At 36.0% G+C, this 18,871-nt stretch overlaps 1 protein-coding gene across 2 annotated transcripts in view; it reads left to right on the top strand.

Moving 5' to 3' along the window:
• The window catches only part of LUZP1 (leucine zipper protein 1), a 40,108-nt gene extending 21,727 nt beyond the window's left edge, over window positions 1-18,381 (top strand). Inside the window, exons 2-5 of one of the 2 annotated variants that reach the window (XM_072419019.1) lie at window positions 8,251-8,321; window positions 12,521-15,645; window positions 16,762-16,920; window positions 17,659-18,381. In XM_072419019.1, the coding sequence (XP_072275120.1) occupies window positions 12,613-15,645; window positions 16,762-16,899 (3,171 nt within the window). In that variant the 5' untranslated portion in view covers window positions 8,251-8,321; window positions 12,521-12,612 and the 3' untranslated portion in view covers window positions 16,900-16,920; window positions 17,659-18,381. The remainder of the gene's footprint in view (window positions 1-8,250; window positions 8,322-12,520; window positions 15,646-16,761; window positions 16,921-17,658) is intronic. The other variant, XM_072419027.1, reaches the window with a different exon arrangement.
• The last annotated feature ends 490 nt before the right edge of the window (window positions 18,382-18,871 follow it).

Below are 18,871 nucleotides of genomic sequence, written 5' to 3'. Positions count from 1 at the left end.
TTTTTTTTTTTTTTTTTTTTATGGTCTATTTTCTTACATCCTCCAACTGGCTGCCTTGGATGTTTGAGGGTGATTGATGAAGCAGAGAGACCTTTTAATGTCCTTTTAAGATTTCCACTTTTACTACATACCTTCTGTTACTGACTATGATGGGCAACATATATGTCATGACTCCAAATGGATGTCCTTCAAATACTATAGGTAGGATAGGAGACAATACCACTGACTACATTGGTCCATAACACTCAAATCCTTTGCACGCAATGGTTCACATGGAAAGGTTCAATACAGGCAAGATCAATGTGTGTTTGAAAATTGGTATAAACGTAATAGCTTACAATGGCCTGGAGTACATTAGTCCTTCCTGGCTGGTCTGTAAATAACATCCGTTGTCCAAAAAAATGTCTAATATAATATCTAAATTGTACACACTTGTTTACCAACCATGAAGTGTTGATATATTTGAGGTCACTGTGTAAGATAGGAGGAACATTTAGTGAAATATGGGAAACCATATTTATTATACAAATGTATAATTACCTCTGTCCTTCCAGCCCACTATAATGGTACCGATGTTCTAGAGGTCTGTATTTCTCAGTTTACCTGTTGGATCTTCTATTAATATTATTTTTGTTTTGTTTGGTATTTTATTTGGTGTACTTAGAGACAAGTTTGATGTCTATGTGTTGCTTCACTGAGCAGAGCAGTTGTAGGCAATGTTGGGTAATCGTCCAGTCTATGTTCTATATATCTGTATAGTTGCCCAATCTAGTTGGCACCAATCTAATACATTTTTCTTACTCTGTATACAGCCAGATGTGTATCTTACCAAGTTGGGGCTTACAACTAAAGTGGGGCAGTTTGTGAGAACACCTTTCTTCATCTAGGAAAGGAAAAAGAGAGTGTAAATTCTGTAACTGATTTGCACATAAAATATGTATTTCTATCCAGGGGCCAGCTGTAGATGATGATCAACTATATCTTTGTTTTCAGTACAGTCAGAGCAGCTACAATGTTTCCTATGTCATGCTCCTTCCTTCCTTTCTGAATCTTTATCCTCCACTTTCCTGTTGCTCTTTTGCTTCATATAATTCCTTCTTGGTTGTGATTGTGCAAAGGCTTTTCATAAACAAATTTGTGAACATTTATTTTAGAGTGGGTACTAGTTTCACTTTTTAATTTCATAACGGATACTCTTCACCTTGTATAGCAAATTTCTTTTCCTTTATGCATCATTTGCTGTGACGTGTATGTGAATGATATTTTAAGCTAATTACATTTAGGATGGCAAAAGTCCTCTAGTTCATGCAATGCCTGGCAGGTTTTCTTCTGTTTATGAAAGGCTGTAACTTAGGCCAGCCAACTTATTTTTTTAGAAGCAGGTCAGCAGTGGGTAGCTGTTTTTCATTTTTCTTCTTTGTACTTTTACTTTGGGACTATGCAATAAACAATACAATGCATGTTATCGGTACCAAATCGAATAAATCTACCTATTGCATGCCGTGATAAAAAATACTGCTGCTTTACAGCCTTGTGACAAGGCAGCCAATCCCCATTATTAGAGTTGGAGCACTTGTTTTCATTGAGGTGTGCAGTGAGATGAAAGGTCCAACCTGAGCCCACAAATGCATTAAGGGAATATCACTACTTTATCTAAATGTACATTTATAAGCTAATACGAATGACTTTTTTTTTTTTTCTCCAAACTTTAACACGTATACATACACAGGGATAAATTTAGCAATCATTAATATTGGTATGATTATAATATTCAGCCTTGTAATTGTTAATAAAATACATTTAGTTCTTTCAAAAGGAAATTAATCACTTCTAGAACAAAGCTTAGTAGCTGGAAAAATATGCAGACAAATCGGTCTGACCAGACCTCAAAACTTCCTGCCTTGCCAAGTCTCTTCTTAGGAGATATTTAAATGGCCTGCTAACAAATGGACTAAAAAGGAATTGGCAAGTACATGAATCATGAATTAAAAATTCCATGCTATAGGAAACATATGAGTGCGTGGAATACACCTACATCTGTGAGGATTAGCTTAGTGATTTACATTTTATTAATAAATCTAGTGCTAATACCTGTCAGACTATATTTAAAATGTGTTCAAATATGACATGTCGGTGCTAAAAGTGGGGTGCCCCCGCTAACTCTCGCCATAATCAGATTTCAAAAAATTGCTCTTTGGGTAACAGCCCTGCAGGATCAGGGTTGTTACCCAGGATCAACCCATGAGATCTTTTGTTTGGTAGAACCTGATCAGGGTTGTCCAGTAAATCCTCAGAAAAGTGTAGGCCTACTAATTCTGATCTGTAAGCATCTATTGATGCATATAACATTCTGCTGCTTGGGTTTTGTTGACTGAACATTCTAGAAAAAACTATACTAAAAACAATATTTGTTGTGACCACCCAAGATTTGAAAACAGCATGTGTAAAAGATACTATGAGTTTTTGGAGAACTTTTTGCAGTTCCCCCAGACCTTTACATTTATAGCCAGTTAACTCTGGCTTGTTGATACGGCCTGTTAAAGATCCCTGTTCCTCTGTTTGTTGGACGTTTATGTTTGTGTTGGTTTTTGGCTGTTGGGGGATGTCTTTGGTCCCAGTATCGTTCTTCAGTATGACAATTTTGACCTAACACAATCTTCTTTTGTGGAAATTAGAAGACCACTAATGCTGTTCATCCCTGTATAGTTTCCCAGATTTTGCCATCTAGATCAACTCCTGCCATTTGCCTGTAATGTAGGTTCCTATACACTGTATGAGCAAAGTGCATGTCTGATAAACAAAAGCTTGTATCGGCAGATAATCTGACGTGTGGAATAACCTAAACTGTTTGGCTTTGTTTACTGCCTTGGAGGGATGGCTTTTTGGTTGCAGCTCTTCCATAATGGTCACTGATAAAACGGCTTTGTTCTCTTGATAGGTGTAAGGTGTACTTATTGCTTTTTTTCTTTCCAGTTCTGTGGCTGACCACTACATCTTCCTTGGCATGATTTTGCGGAAGGATTTAGATAGTAGATCTGCAAAAATATATGTTGTAAACTATCTACATGGAAGAGTTCTTGATAATAAACTTTTTTGCCATGGTGCTAGATTTGCCACATCTACCACAGTCTCCGTTTTTTATTTTAGTTGTTCTTTGCACATTTTTATTATGTCTACACATGTTTGTTATTAACTTTGGTTTACCATGTCATTTTTATTAGCACCTGTTTGTTACATTTGCTTAGGCAAGCGCTGGGATATCATTGGTCTAAGAGATATCATGTTTTGAAATTAAAGTTAATTACATTTGATGGTTTCTTTCTTTAAACTTGACCCCAGAAACACTTCTAAATACAAAAATAAAATACATAGGAGGGATTAGTTTACCTGCTAAACAATTATAATTTATCTTTTCAGATCTAGGACTTGCACAGTCCTGAGATCTGATTTCTCTGCTATAAATTGGGAACACATACTGATAACTTTCCCACCCATGACTGGACAATAAAAAGAAAAGCAGCCCGAGGAGCTCCTCTCTCTGTCTCTACTCTTTCCTCCTAAACACATATTGGCTTCTTGTGCTGCTTCTCCCCCACCTTTCTGAGCTCTAAATTATAGTGACTGCAGGAAGGCTAACAGCAAGGTAGATACCCAGACTAAAATAAACTAAACATTTAAAGAGAAAGTAAACTCAAAAGTTCCTAAAACATACAAAAAAAATACCTTCAATCCTGCAGCACAGTAGATCGGTTCGTAGTTGTCTTCCATCGGGTGCCGCGTCGTCCCAGTATCTGTCTACGAGCTGGCATGCCAGGTGGTGTCATTTTTCCCTTCTTCCTTGTTCTTGTTCCTAAGTCACCTGTTGCAGGCGCGAGATCGGGTGACTTAGGCAAGTTTTTTTCCCAACCTATCTCACTGCGCATGCCTTTTTTTTAAAGGGTGTTGCGCTTGAAAAAACCCCAAAAAAACCAAAACGAGAAGAAAGGACCAAAGAAAAAACCAAAACCAAGAAAAAACCAAAACAAACACAATTTTTACCTTACAAAAAAGGGTTGTCCACCCTTTCATGTAAAATGAAATTTCTGAGTTTAGGTACGCTTTAGGAAAGAAAAAATGAGCTATTTTTGTTTGTTTTACTTTAATATGCAAACCCTCTGAAGTAGCAATTTAAAAATGTACATATGTGCACACAGAAATACTGTTTTGTGGCTGATGCTAGAATGGCTGTAATCTGCTCTGCAGGCAGCTGTACTATGTTCAGGGCCTCAGCCTTTGCACAACATGCTTTCATTCATTGAGAGGGTGCTTGCCAGTAGGGTTGAAACAATTGGCTACAAAACATCAGCCATGTGAACAAGCACTTTGGAACATTCACAATTTTTTTTGTACTGCTTTAAATGCTAATCTTACAAATATAGTGTTGCAAAAGTTTGAAGTTTAGGATTCTATATGTTATCGTTACTTTCCTGTGGAGATATAGGTGAACTTCTGTGCTGTAGTCAGCCCATCCCTACACTCGGGCCATTTCCCTCCAGCATGCAGTAACTGGAAATGGGGATATGATATCGCTGTGTGACTCACACTTTACACACAGATTACTTACAGAGCTCCACCCTCTTATTCAGTGGAATAGTTGATTGTGTCATAAAGTTATGAAACTGTAAAAGAATGATATAGAAGTTATTATGATGCATGCTATTAAAACCTAATTAGTTAAAAACATTGCATATACTTAGATAAAGTAGTTTTGTTATTCTTATTGCTTATTCTATGACATAAACTCATACTCAAAATAGAGCAATAACTGTGACAATGTCACTTTGAAATTGTGACACACAAGGTAAAAATGTATTCAGTAACAAGTAAAGGATTATCTATTGTAAGCCCTCAACATTATAAACAGAACTATTTGCGAAAAGACTTGACTGACTAAATCTGATTTATTTTTGATATTTTGTTAAATCCTAGGGAAGGGATAAGTGGGATGGGTTTTAGAAATATCATAAATTTGCTCATCCCAAGGCCATGCAGTTCAGAACATTTAGCTAATATGTAATCTGCAGCGACAAAAACGTATCACTTCCTCGATAATCTGTAGCTGGTGACTCCATGCTGTCATCTTTTTAGAGAACAGAAGTGACTCCTACATTGTCCTACTTTCTGTACAAACGAATTACACGGTAGTTGGGAATCATAGGTTACATATAATATACATGAACCTCTTACACTTCGTGGAAAGCTTACCTATAGGGTACTAAAAAAAAGTGTTCTCCCAGTTCATCCACTTTACTTTGTTATACAGGGAAAAGTATGTATCTTCCCCCATAGAGACATGTTTTAAGCTTAAACCTGTTACTTCTCTTTGTGTAGCACAAATATTTTTAAGGTTTAATTAATGCCTGATCACAACCTATATTATTGCTTAGGACGCAGCAGGTAGCTTTCCATTTGTTCTCCTCTCTATAGAGTTGAACAGCGTTGTAAGTTCATTCCACTACCTGTGGAAACTATTATGAACATTTGTACAGAGCTTTACATGTTACAAAGGGCATCCATAGGAAATTACTATTGAAGTTCCTGTAAAGCTGCGTACACACGTCAGATTTTTCTCGCCCGATAATCGGCAATCGGCCAGATATCGGGCGAGAATCCGGCGTGTGTACAGTCGGCGTCGTTCATCGTCCGTGGATCGGTCCTGGCAGATCCATGAACGACGAGCGATCCTAATGCAAGGGAAGGGGGAGAGCGCGCAGCAGGGTGCCACTCCGTCGTTCTCCCCCTCCCCTCTCCATAGAGCAGAACGGTGCTGTATGTATCGTGTAGTCTTTTGTCGTTGGAAAGGATCGTGAAAGATCCTTTCCAAAGACAAAAATTGCACGTGTGTACGCAGCTTTACCTAAAAAATTTTTTGGACTAGAAGTATGGTAAATTGTATTGTAAAAGAGTTGATTTGAAAACTCTAAGATTTTGTTGTTTTAATGTCTGTGGATATTTACTGACTCTTTCCTGAACTTTGGTATGCACCTGACCTACATTTTATATGTAAGTAAGGTCATTTTGAATATCTGCATTAGTTCTCCTTTATACACCACCATTCTCTTTTGCCCCCTCACTCTAGGCAGTGAGGTAACCATAAGTAAGAACTTTGAGGCTCTAATCTAATGTGGTTCTAAAACACATTCTAATGTGTTCTGTGTGTCTTAGCTGGGGTTTTTATAGTGTTAAAAGTGGAGTTAAATGTAGATTTGTACCGTAAATTGAATGCTTAACACTTATATCTGAAAAAATATTTTCATTTAGACTTTACATATGATTGCTGGAGCCTGGTTTCAAATATGCCAGACTGGGCTGTTCATGTAATTTGCTATTTTTATTGTGCTGAGATCCTCATAGGGCTCTATTTTTAAAACAGGGAATTGGACATTCCCTCATGGGAATTGTCCAGGTTCATGTGTTTTCAATGGTTGTAATAGATTCCCACCAGGGAATGTTTGAGAGAATGTCAGATTGCCTGTTTATTAAATGGAGCCCTTAGAGACTGAACTGAACTTGCTGTGATTTAAACAAATCCCTAATTTACCATTTTGTGCATTCTATTGCAATGTACCTAAGTTACATAACTTTTACCTATGACTCTTCAAAAATGGCAAACAAAGTACCCATTAGCAAGAGTTTTTTTTAGCACCTTTAAATATATGCAAAAAAGCAAAAATGTATCAACATATTTTATTAAAAAATCTCTTGATTCAAAAAGAAAAAAAAAGCAAGAAAATATTTCAAAATACAGTAAGAACAACATTATGTCATATCCATATGTGTTGTGCTTTATGCAGAGTCAGACTTCTTGCCAAATTCTACACTGATATTTATTTTATGTGGTCCATAATTTCATCATGGAGTAAAACAATGGCAAAAAGAACAACTGCTAGAGATATCCTACATGTTTCACAATTTTATATTGCTTCCTCAGGAGTTTATAAAGCATGCTTATAATTTGCACAATTACCCAAGAAACATGTGAATAGAAATGTAGCAGATAGTGAGGACAGTAAGTACCATGTTGTGATCCATAGCTGTCAGCTTGCCAGAAGAGAATGCTGTAACATATTCGTGGTCAACAGCAAGAAATATTTAATAGTCATGAAATTGTTAGATGTCCCTTCCATCATGATTGAATAAGGCTTTCAGGACAAACACTGCTATGTGGAGTGATGGTAATGGTGATCAGACCTGACACAAAGCACAATATAAATGAATATGATGTAAGGTTGTTGTTATTGTATTTTGTTTTTAAATCAAGTTTTTATTGGACTTTTACTATTTTGTGATGATTCATATGCACTAATTTAGGGGAAGGGCACCATACCCTAACAGCCTTGAGATTATATTTGAAACATTATTGCTTTTATCAACATTTTCTATATGAAATATTCAGACTGAACCGAATCAATAGACCTGAATTCCAATGAAGAAAAATATATTGTACTAACACTTCTGTATCGATGATGATGATGATGTTGAACCTCTGTCTGGTTTTTACTGCAGTGTGAAAGCTTTTCCCCTCCCCTACTCTCCCAGACAAAGACTGTTTTCTAATAAACGGCACATATGGCAACAAATTGTCAGGTTCTAACCTTACGCACTTTATTAAAAACAAATCTTTACTGGTTGGTTATCACAAGGCTAAGTCCAGGAAAACCTTTTTGTTTATCTGAGGCCCTGGTAGTTTTACAGACAAATGATGAAATACCTGAGTTTTTTTTCTCTTTGAATTTTTATTGAAGGGGAGAGTAAGGATAATAGAGGAGGGGCAGGATGTGATGGGAGCTGAGTTGGACATGGACAGAAAATTGCTTCTCAAACCTTTAACCCATTAATGGGTGTTTTGTTAGATTTTGATACCTCTGTGGTAGCTTATGAGCCCTCATAATGCTGTAAGCAAAATAATTATAATATGCAATAAACTGTTCAAAAGCTGCTTTTTAGTACATAGAAAATAGCATTACTGTAGTGGAAGCCTGAAATGTTCTATATGTGTTATCACTTGCTGGCCAGACATCAATGATATCTTTGTACATATAGGATGAGTGTAGTATAATTAAAGACTTGCTATCAATCTATTTGGAGGGATGGAAAAGCAGTTTTATCTCATTGGGACAATAGGTTTACTTTACGGTGTTCTCCTTTTCTTTATATGTTGGTGTACATTCTGCTTTAAGTATTAAATACATTTCCTGTCTCATTTAACAGGTAGCAATGCAGAAATCCCATCACAGGAAAACTCAGATGTACTCCTAACTGGAATGCATCTTTTTTGACAGGTATGATAACTTTACTAAGTGTAACTTAAAAGTGTATATAAAGTCAAGGCTAGTTTTATTTGATAAGGGAATGGTTATAAATTTTCTTTTTGTTGTTCTTTCTTTTCCTGTACCAAGGAGGTAAGGGAAAATTTCTTCTTAGTAAGGGGAAATGCACTTGGTTTTATTATTATTAATAATAAACAGTATTTATATAGCCCCAGCATATTACGCAGCGCTGTACATTAAATAGGGGTTGCAAATTACAGACCGTGACACAGGAGAAGGAGAGGACCCTGCCCTTAAGAGCTTACAATCTAGGAGGTGACCAGAACGGGTTTATCCAATTTAAGATTTACCCTCAATGTCTGTTCCTGTTACAGCTCCGAAATTTTGGATTTACCATCACTTTATGTACCACATACAATGGTCATCAAAACCAACAGATGGGTTAATCCTCGATGTGCTAACACAAAGTAAATGCCAATAAATACTTTCCAGGGGTTCAAACGAAAAATAAGTTTTGGCTTACATGGACTTTTGTAAAATGCTTTCATACCTTGATCATTGCAAGTGATTTATGGTTCCCTAAAGCAATACACAAGCAGCGTTTCATTACTTGTTTTTTTGCTAATTAAAATAGTTTTTTCACTAAACATTTTTTGACGGAATTTTAAAATATGTATATAATTTCTGTATACCTCCTAGAATATAAAATACCAACAAAAATGTAATTTACTACTTGTGTAATTTGGCTTAGTAATTTTTTTAGTAAGTGTGCCATAAGATGCAAGTAAAATGCTAGAGAACCTCTGTTGTAAGAATCTACTAAAGCAATTCAGACAATCCAGCCTTCTTCTTTAAAACGCTTGTAAGGACTGGGTGATTTATATTGAGAAATGCCTTTCTTGACGGTTTTAACATGGGGGAACTGCTAAAAATTACTTTCAGGTCCTCAGGTAACTGAAGTTACACTGAACACGGGTCTGTGATCCGATAACTTGATCTGTAGGCTTATTTATTGAATGGTGCAGTAGTAGGAAGAAGATCCAGCTACAAGTGACATTTGTCAGTGCAATCAGTTGGACTGGATTTTTACTGCCAGTGATTGGTGTTTATGCTGTACATGAGTGCAGCATAATGTTATTACAGTGAATTAAATTGATGCCTTCATAAAATATTAAAACATAGTTTGCTGTAGGTTTAGGATGATAAATGTTTGGTAATTGAAGTTTTGTCTTTTAACATGAATTTGATGCTAGGAATAAACTTTTTACCTGTAGCATTTGTCAAATAGGAGTGTTAGTATCTTTGTCAAACAATTATAACCTTGTGTATACCAAATAGTTATTAGACATTTTTAATTACCTGTTGATTGTCTCCTCATATTAAAAAAAAATAAAATAAAAAAATAACAGTACCATATAGATCAATGGCCGCAAACCTTTCAGGGTTCACGGACCACTACATTCGTAGCTTTAAATCCCACACATGTGCAGGGAAAAAGGGAAGAAAAGTAATTATGGTGGAACTCGCCCACTCTCTCATCTCAGACCTGCTTGCTAAACATTTTGGGGGGACAGTAGCACATGGGGGACAAACTTGTGGCTGCAGTAGTATCTTCAGTCTTAACATTTTTTGGAGGCATCATATAATGAAGTGACTTGAAGAAAAAACATTAAAAGAATAAAGTTCAAATGGAAACTAAGAAAGCCTCCACATAAGCAAGTGTCAATTAAACAACACATGTTAGGTATTGTCACACGTGCCAAATTCAGGAAAAATAATCTAGGGCCATGATTGATGGTTCAAGCCAAACTAATAAGACCTAAATGTTTTTAAAGCAGGGTGAGAGTATTTGTCATCATTTGCAAGTATTGACATCTTTAGTATGTATTCACTTTCATATATTTTGTATTTTGATAAAAAGTTGCACTGATATTGTGGTGAACCCGAAACAATTAAACAAAATGTGTATTTAATCATATGTGCACAACCTAGGGAGGAGGGAAGGGTAAATCTGTAAGTCAACAAATTGTTAGTAGTGTATGCAGTGGGTTTGTTAACTAAATCAGTAAATATACTTTAGTTATTTGTGAAGACAAATAAATGATAAATGACTGTAATGGCATTCTGCACATTGCTCTTTGACTTGCTGAGTGAAGCCAAAAAAATGTAAGATGCCTAAGGGCACCAGAAGCTATTGGGGATAGCTAATGTCTTTTTCTTGGCAACTGTACACATCTTTATGAATAATCCTTTTGTGGTGGTAGGAAAATAAAGGGTTTCATTTTTGTGAGCAATCTGGGATAAGCTATTAGACTGATTAGAGAACCCTTTGACACTGACTACAATGAGATTGTGTAAATCATCCTTTCTTGGCCTTTTTAACATGGCTGAACCCCTTGAAATAACATTCAGGTCTTCAGGGAACCCCTAATATGTATAATATATTCACGGCTTACAGTGTGGGGATTAGTGGCAGAATGTCTTACATTGCTGACCAGTGAAAAGACTTCACTTTACAGATGACCAAAAAAAAAATTGGTGTCCCTTACACTGACCTGAGAAGTATAAATTGCTCGTTGCTCAAGGAACTGCTGTAGATTGGCACAAGTAATACAACATTGTTTGAACTCAAGCAGTCATACCTTCTTTACAGATGTGCTCTTTCAGTAGAACCACATCATACTGGATAGGACGGCATAATTCATTAATCATTTGTGCTACGTATATGTAACTTATTACGTACGGTGACATGAAAATACAAATATGTATCACTAACTCGTAGTAAAACTTTTTTTTTTTCTAGACTTGCTAGCTGCTGCCTTTTTTTTAAATAAAGAAAAGAAAATCAAAATATGTTTTGACACACCTGTGGTGACGATGAAGAGGTTGACATATAGATTTGTGTCAGCTTCCTATTTCAGTAAAATATAGGTGTGTCAGAGCCAGCAGGACCATACAGGTCTTATTTTTGCTCTAAGACAGATATTTTTTGTGTGGGTGAGGTAGATTAAGCCAAGTCTTATATTCAACCACCCTGTTAGCCCATCCTCACCCTTTTACTTCACTATCAGACTTGGGTGGTACGTTGCTACAATTTCAGGAAGTGAACAGATTAAACAAATCACAAGTAGAACAAAGGATTGTGAGAAACCTGAAACTGACTGCAGCTGGGCTTCAAAATAGTATGCCTGTTTTTTTTAGGTAAAGGGGTATGACATTCTATGTGCACATGTTCTCTGAGATCACAAATTGGTAAGAATGAAGGAGCGCTGCTACTGTTCTAAAATATATTGAAAACATTTCTGAATCAAATGATTTCTTCTAAAGCTGGCCATAGGCAGCATGTAGGTCAGGGCTCACACAGATGCGCACACACACACACTTGCCTCCCAAAATTTTGCTAAATTTCTGCAGACGAGATTTGTATTTCAAGACATTCGGACCAGAAACGCCCAATCTCGCTGATAGGAGCATCTGCTGATATAAGACTATAGATATAGCAGGAATCACACAAGAATTTTTGTACTCTTTTATTCTAACTTCAGACCATAGTTCTGGTTTTGAAAGCTCCCTCAATTGCCAGGGATATTAATGTAGTACACAAGCAGTAAATAATCCTTGAAATCTTTGTTCATACTTATGAGTATTTATAATTTTTTAGTACGCCTTTGTGCTTCAATAATTTTGGTTTGTATTTGAGAAAACATGAAAGGACAGATTTTTTTCTATTAAAGAAAAAATTTAGGAATACTAATTGGACAGAAATTTAAATTTAGGAAATTCATGAGTTTATTATAAAATGTTGCTAGCTCCTTTTCTCACATTGGGACTGATTCATGTTGTATATTACATTTGCAGAGAGTGAATTTCTGTGGCCTGTAATTTTCTTTCTAAGCTTTGTCTGATATTTACTGCGATGTGTATGTATGTATCTTAAATTACATATATTGGAATGGTTTTGGATGCCATAAGATTTTTCAAAAATTCTTTGCAGTCATTTTTGCCATTCAAGCATCCCTTTGCACAGCACAGGGAGGATATCGACTTCCACAGCAGCATAGTGTTTAAAAATGCACCTTGAGTGGATAGTGATTGAGCAGTGACATGAATACTAGTCGTTTTTATGATAACACTATTTGAATTTTACTTTAGTGGTATTGGGTTGAAAACTATAAAACTAACTTATTTTTTTATTTTTTTTATTTTTTTAGGCTAAGATGGTCTCTGGATGTCAAAGGTGTAGACGTTACATTCCTAAATAAAAGATCTTTAGAGGCTCAAGAGGCATTCGATATTTGTAAAAATGGAACATTCAAGTCGCCATCTGCGATTTAAGCTACAAAGTCTTAGCCGACGTTTGGATGACCTGGAAGAAGCAACAAGGAACCTACAAAAGGCAGAAGATGAGGTCCTTGATCTGCAAGATAAAATTATTCAGACAGAAGGGAGTAATTCAAGCATGTTGGCTGAGGTAGAAGGATTAAGGAAAAGAGTGTTGAAGATTGAAGGGAAAGATGAAGAAGTGAAGAAGGCTGAAGATTTGTGCAGGCTCATAAAAGAGAAGCTAGAAAATGAAGAAAATATTACCCGAGAACTTAGACTAGAAATTGAAGCACTACAAAAAAGAATGAGCGAGCTGGAGAAGCTAGAAGAAGCTTTTAGCAAGAGCAAAAGTGATTGCTCACAACTCTGTCTAAGCCTGAATGAAGAAAAAAATATGTCAAAGAAGTTATCTTCTGAACTGGAATTGCTACGGACCAGGGTAAAAGAACTGGAAGCTTCTGAAAGTAGGCTGGATAAAACTGAACAGTTACTGATAAGTGAGCTGGACAAAATTAAGTCTTTGACTTTTAGCTTTGCTAATGAAAGAAAACGTTTCCTAGAGCGAGAGAAGCAAACTGAAAAAGTAATTTTGGAACTTAGAGAACAGTTGGAGGTTAAAGAGAAAATGGCAGTAGAGCAGACCAGAAACGAATCCAATCTTTTGGAGAGGCCCTCTGATCAGCATGGTGAACGCAATAATAGTTTCAGAATTGAAGACACGCTAACTTCTAAGACCTCCCAAAGACTGGGTTATGATTATATTAAACAGTCTGAAATTCAAACACACAGTGAAAATGAAAAAAATAAACATCAGGAAGACAATAAAATAAAAGAACTGAACCAAGAAATTGAGAAACTTCAGAATCGGCTTAAACATTTTGAGAATGTTGAGGAAGAACTGAAAGAAGTAAAAGAAAAAAACTGTGAACTACAAGAAAATCTCATCAGTGAGCAAAACAAAAATAAACTTCTAACTGATGAACTGCAGACTTTAAAAAATCAAGCTACCCAGTTCAGAGAAGTTGAAAATGGGGTTTTGGATAGTGATGATTTATCACGCAATCAAATTAAAAATGAACGAACAAAAAATAAGGTGACATCCACTGAACCACCTATTTCAAAATATACTTCTCGAGATGTATCACCTCAACATTTGAGAAATGAAAGGTCTCGAAATTCAGATTCTCTTTATAAGAGGCAGTTATCAAACAGTAGCTCAAGCAGTAGAAAGTCATCACGATCCCCTCTGAATGATATCCCAGCAGGAAACCTAAGGAAACAAGAGGATAAATTATCACTGTCATCTTATTCCTCAAGTGGTAAAGATGTTGGCTCTACACAAAATGAGTTAAGAAAATCTAAAGATCAACCATCTGTTTTAAGTAGGTATCCACCAGCTGTACAAGAGCAAACTTCTCAAAAGTCCTGGAAAACTTCTACAGGTAAACAGACAGACAGGTCCATAAAAATGTTTGGTGAAGACTATTCCAGTAAAATTAACTCGAAGAAAGAAATATTGGAAAATGTAGAGAATAAAGAACGACCATTTGAAGATTTTTCTGAGAACCCCATTACTACCAAGGTTCAGGAGGAAATAGTACCGGTTGAAATTTGTGCAGTAACTGCTACACAGAATTCAGAGCTGGTTAATCACACTCCAGATCCTAATATTACCCAGAATGGGAACTTTATTGTTGAAAATGAATCTAAGCCATCTGTCAACTCAGAAAATATTGAAGTTAAACCTTCAACTAGGAATAGATTTTCTAAATATTCAAGCACTTCAGCAGGAGATGAGAACTTTGCAAATAACAATAATGAGCAAAATGAAAGCAAGCAAAAAACTTTTATTTCAAATAAAGAGGAGGTTGAGCCACAAAGCACTTCAAATACTCATAGATCTTTCCATACGAGAGATAAAACCAGAGCTAAATCCTCCAAACCACTAATTCCAGAAAAGCCACATATTCTAGAAAGTTTTGACTACAAGGAACCTGAGAGAAGAGCTAGGTTGTCAGGACTTCACACCAGGAGGCAGTCCAGTCCTAAAGAGAAAAATACACTACAAGAAAACTCCAGGACATCCTCCTTTGAAAATCACATGCCTTCATTCCAAAGGGAGGTAGCCATAGAATCATTCATATGTACTTCTTCCTCTGCAGATGGCTTAGAAAATACAGAGATTAATTCTCACACAACACGCACAAGGTCATGTAGTCCAAGAGAATCCTTGCAATCCACAATGATCATTAAGCCTATTATTATTGAAAAAGATTTGAAAGAAAGTATGAGCGACTTCAGGGCAAGATCAAGCTCAGAGTCGAGCAGATCCCAGGTAAATGTGACACCAAGCAAGGTGACAACCAGCATAAAGATTTATCCATCTGAGGCCATTTCCTCTCGAACGGATGAGCCCACAAGAGAGAGACATACGTCAACTAGTAATATTAGACTTTCTGCAAGTGATCAGTCAGTGTTAAAAAACAACATAAGTATACCATTTGAAATCTCTCTGAACAAGGAGGATATGGTATTTAAAGTGTCAAACACAGATAACACTTTGGATCATAAAGAAATTACCAAGGCTGCCGACTACAGGCTTGGAAGGGAGCAAGTAAAGGTAACTGATAATGTGCTTGAGAGTGAGCCAGTCACATGGAAAAGTCACAGGTTTGAAACCAATCATATAGACAGTAAACGTGGAACTGCTGGAAGTTCTTGGAGGAAAGGGGTCTATGGTTCTACTGAAGAACTAGATAGAATTGACAAGGATTTTCCTGAAACTAAAAGTAGACGTAGATCATGCTTTGACGAGGAAAAGCCTGTACGGATACGTAATCTCGATCATTACTCAAGAAATAAAAGCGTGAGCAGCTGGAGTTCTACTGCACCAGAATTTGTTTCAAAAAGAAGCCAGAGTACCTTAACTGCAACAGAGATTGTGTCCAGAAGAAACCTATTAAGTGACTCCTTATCATCAGGATATACTTCCTGGAGTCGTTCAAGTGTTGAGGTAAGTGGAGCGTTTGTAAAACATACCACTCTATAAAGTTTTTGCTTGGTTACATTATATTCGGGCTTTAAAGTGCATTTTTTGTTGAAACATCTTTTTCTCTTCATTTTATATACAACACCGTCAGGATTTACTACTATATAGAGGTCTGTTTACAGAAAATGGTCTCACCAGGAAACGAGATTAACTTGCAATGTAGACAGACATAAATTTATTTATCTTTAGTGGAGGACTAATGCCTCTGTCAGACTTTTCTTTTCAATTATTTTTTATTAGTAAAAAATACACAAAGCAAGAGGAAAAGAACAACAAAAAAAGAGAATACACACCCTGTCAGACTTTTATGCTTGTCTGTGCCCTTATGGAGATTTTTCCCTTATGTTATTAGTACAGGAATTGAAAGTAAATCTGAATAGAGATACAGAAAGTTAGGGTAAATCTGAACAACTATAATGTCAAGTCCTTCATATTTACCATTTTTGTGGCAGATTGGCAAGTGAAATTTGATTGCATTTTAGGCAATACAGGAGATTTATCCAGTTGCTAAATATAGTTGCTAGTATGCTAATATAGGGTTTACAAAAGTCGAATTTAAGAGCCATGACAAATGGCAGCAGTACTAACCTAGTTGATTAAGGAATTCTGAAAATGTTTGTTAGATATTTCAGTTTAACAACTCTTTTTTTGAAGAATGAGCCAGTGTTGCACCATACACTTGCACACTTAAACTAACACTTACAGTGATATGTTTGCCTCACAGGTAGGTGGCTGATATCTGTAGTAAATAGCACAGACAAATGTACTTTCATGCATTTCAGCACAAACCACAGATATACAGTGTGTTCACAGGTAAATCATTATTTCAGATATGAAAGATCAGGAAGATCTGGCAGTGATGATCTTGTGTACCCTCATATGAATCTCGGACCATGATAAAGCCTCTCAAATTAAAAAAAATGAATATGTTTACAAAGTACTGGTGCTTTTGCTTTTCATGTTTAGTTTTTCTATAGAAGTGTACATTAAGAGTCCATGAAATTGTTCCCTAGCAGCTTTCTGTGGGATTTTGTTTTTGTGTTCTAATTGGTTTTCTATTTTTATCATTTGAATATTCAGGTTGATGACAGTTTTAGTTCCAGGAGAAAGTATACAAGCGAAAGACTGGCAAAAACAGATTCTTCTGGGTGGAGGCAGACTCAGAAGCCAAGGCAAAGGGGCATGGTGGAGGAACGAATTAGACAATTGGAGCACTGAGTTATCCACCTTAAGGGAAAGGTAAGAAAACGTGTACATTTGATCAATGCTGGTTTTTATAGTGGGTGCTTTTGGTCATGTAGGGTTAATTTATCTGTTCTGCTTTAAGGAATAACAGCTTTTTTTTTTTTTTTTTGTATGTTTTCCCTTCTGGTTTAATGACTTCAGCTCTCAAACCCATATACTCCAGTGGTGCAGAGAAAGTTTTATATTTCTGCTGTGGGTTTGTTTTATCTTTCATTAACTTTGTCATGGCTTAACCCCTATTATTTGTTATCTTATTTTTGTTAGTCAATCACCGATTGACTATGGGACTATCGGAACGGCATGCATCAGCACTGCATCATGTATGTTCCAGGAAGGAAGCAAGGCCACAGACTAACTACATCAGCTTGTATCTGCTTCCATGCTTAACCTGGTCAGAAGTAAACTAGATAGATACCTAGCAAACAGTATTGGGTATTTACTGAACCTTCTGCTGTACATTTATGTTGTAACGGACAAGAAAAAAGAAGTCTCTCATTTTTCTTCTGTGCTTGTATGCAATATGAAAAGGATCTGGCTAGAAGTGTTTAAATAGAGTCACTTAGTGGGGATGGCTTAAATAGGTAATAAAATAAATACTTTACAGGTTAGCTGCAATGAAGGATTTGAGGAGAAGTAATAAAAAATAATAGCAGCACTGTGAAAAAACTTGAAGCCTGTAGTAGTCCCTGAGGATTTGGTTGTAATCTAACCTATTCTGTGTATTTGTTTTAGGTCTGTGCTTTAAAAGAAGATGGATGTTTTTCCACTCTACCTAAAGATGATTGCTTGTTGATTTCCCACTCTGCACTTCCTTCCAAGTATTGACTGGACCTCAGCTAATGTGTATAGTTGTGTGACATGTTGCTGTGTTTTTTTTTTTTTTTGTTTGTTTAAATGTGTTTTTTAAAAATTTTCAGCTTTATCAGCCATTCTGGCAAGGGGATTACTGCATGAATCTCTCAGGGTAAAAAGAAGGGCACAGATATTGCAACTGTATATAGTGCTTAGCATTGAACATGGCTATTTTGGGAATATATAAATATATATATAGATTTTTATATATTGAGGAAAAATGGTTTGCATGGCTACTGCTCTTAAATGTGTAGGTACTAAAAGTACATTGTTTTTAAAACTACTTTAACTTATATGTGCAGGGCAAGTAGTAAATCTGCGTGCAAATTCTTTGTACAGTCTGGTTCTGTTGAATGGATGCAAAGCATGTAACTTTGTATAAATTACAGATAAATGTTTTTTGCAGCAAATTATTGTATATGTATATGAAGGGGAATCAAATGTTTATTATCAAAATCATGATAAACCCTCCCCCTAGCACAAGCTTTTAATACTTTAACATTTGTCATAGTTGCAGTTTTACTTTTATCGTATTAGTACTTATTATTCATTGCAAGATTTTTTTTTTACATTGTTTATATTAAACTCCAAATTGTATACTGACTACTAAATAAAATGTATTCTTTATTTACTAATATAAAATGTTGTGGCAATGAAAACCAAAGCAAAGGAATCACATTGTTTGTGTGATAATCACTAGTTATTAACTATATCTTTGTAGTAGTCTCCTACATACAATGCAGAGAGACAATTTTTTACAATTTAAATTATGGGATTGTTCCTCTGTTCCCAGGAAGTACTGCCAGAAAACCACATGATTGTCACAAAGGGGATGTCCCTGCAGTGTTTTTAGGCATTAGTTGTACTAATGCAGTGGTTCTTAAAGACTTTTGGGAAGGGAACAAGGTTTCTGTATAATAAAAGATTTAGTCAAGGGGTAAAGAATAAGCAGAAATAATTTTCTGTCCTATTACATTGGCAGCTAGTGGGATCAGTCAAGAAGGGGGAAGAAAGCCTGTGGGATAAGGTAGTTTCTAGTCATTTTGGTGCCCTAAGAAGTAGACAAGAACAAGTATTCACCCTTTTTGAGTTA

Source organism: Pyxicephalus adspersus, chromosome 1 (genome assembly GCF_032062135.1).
Source record: "Pyxicephalus adspersus chromosome 1, UCB_Pads_2.0, whole genome shotgun sequence".
In the NCBI taxonomy this organism is placed as follows: Eukaryota; Metazoa; Chordata; class Amphibia; order Anura; family Pyxicephalidae; genus Pyxicephalus; species Pyxicephalus adspersus.
This window is presented reverse-complemented; position numbering and strand designations above follow the sequence as displayed.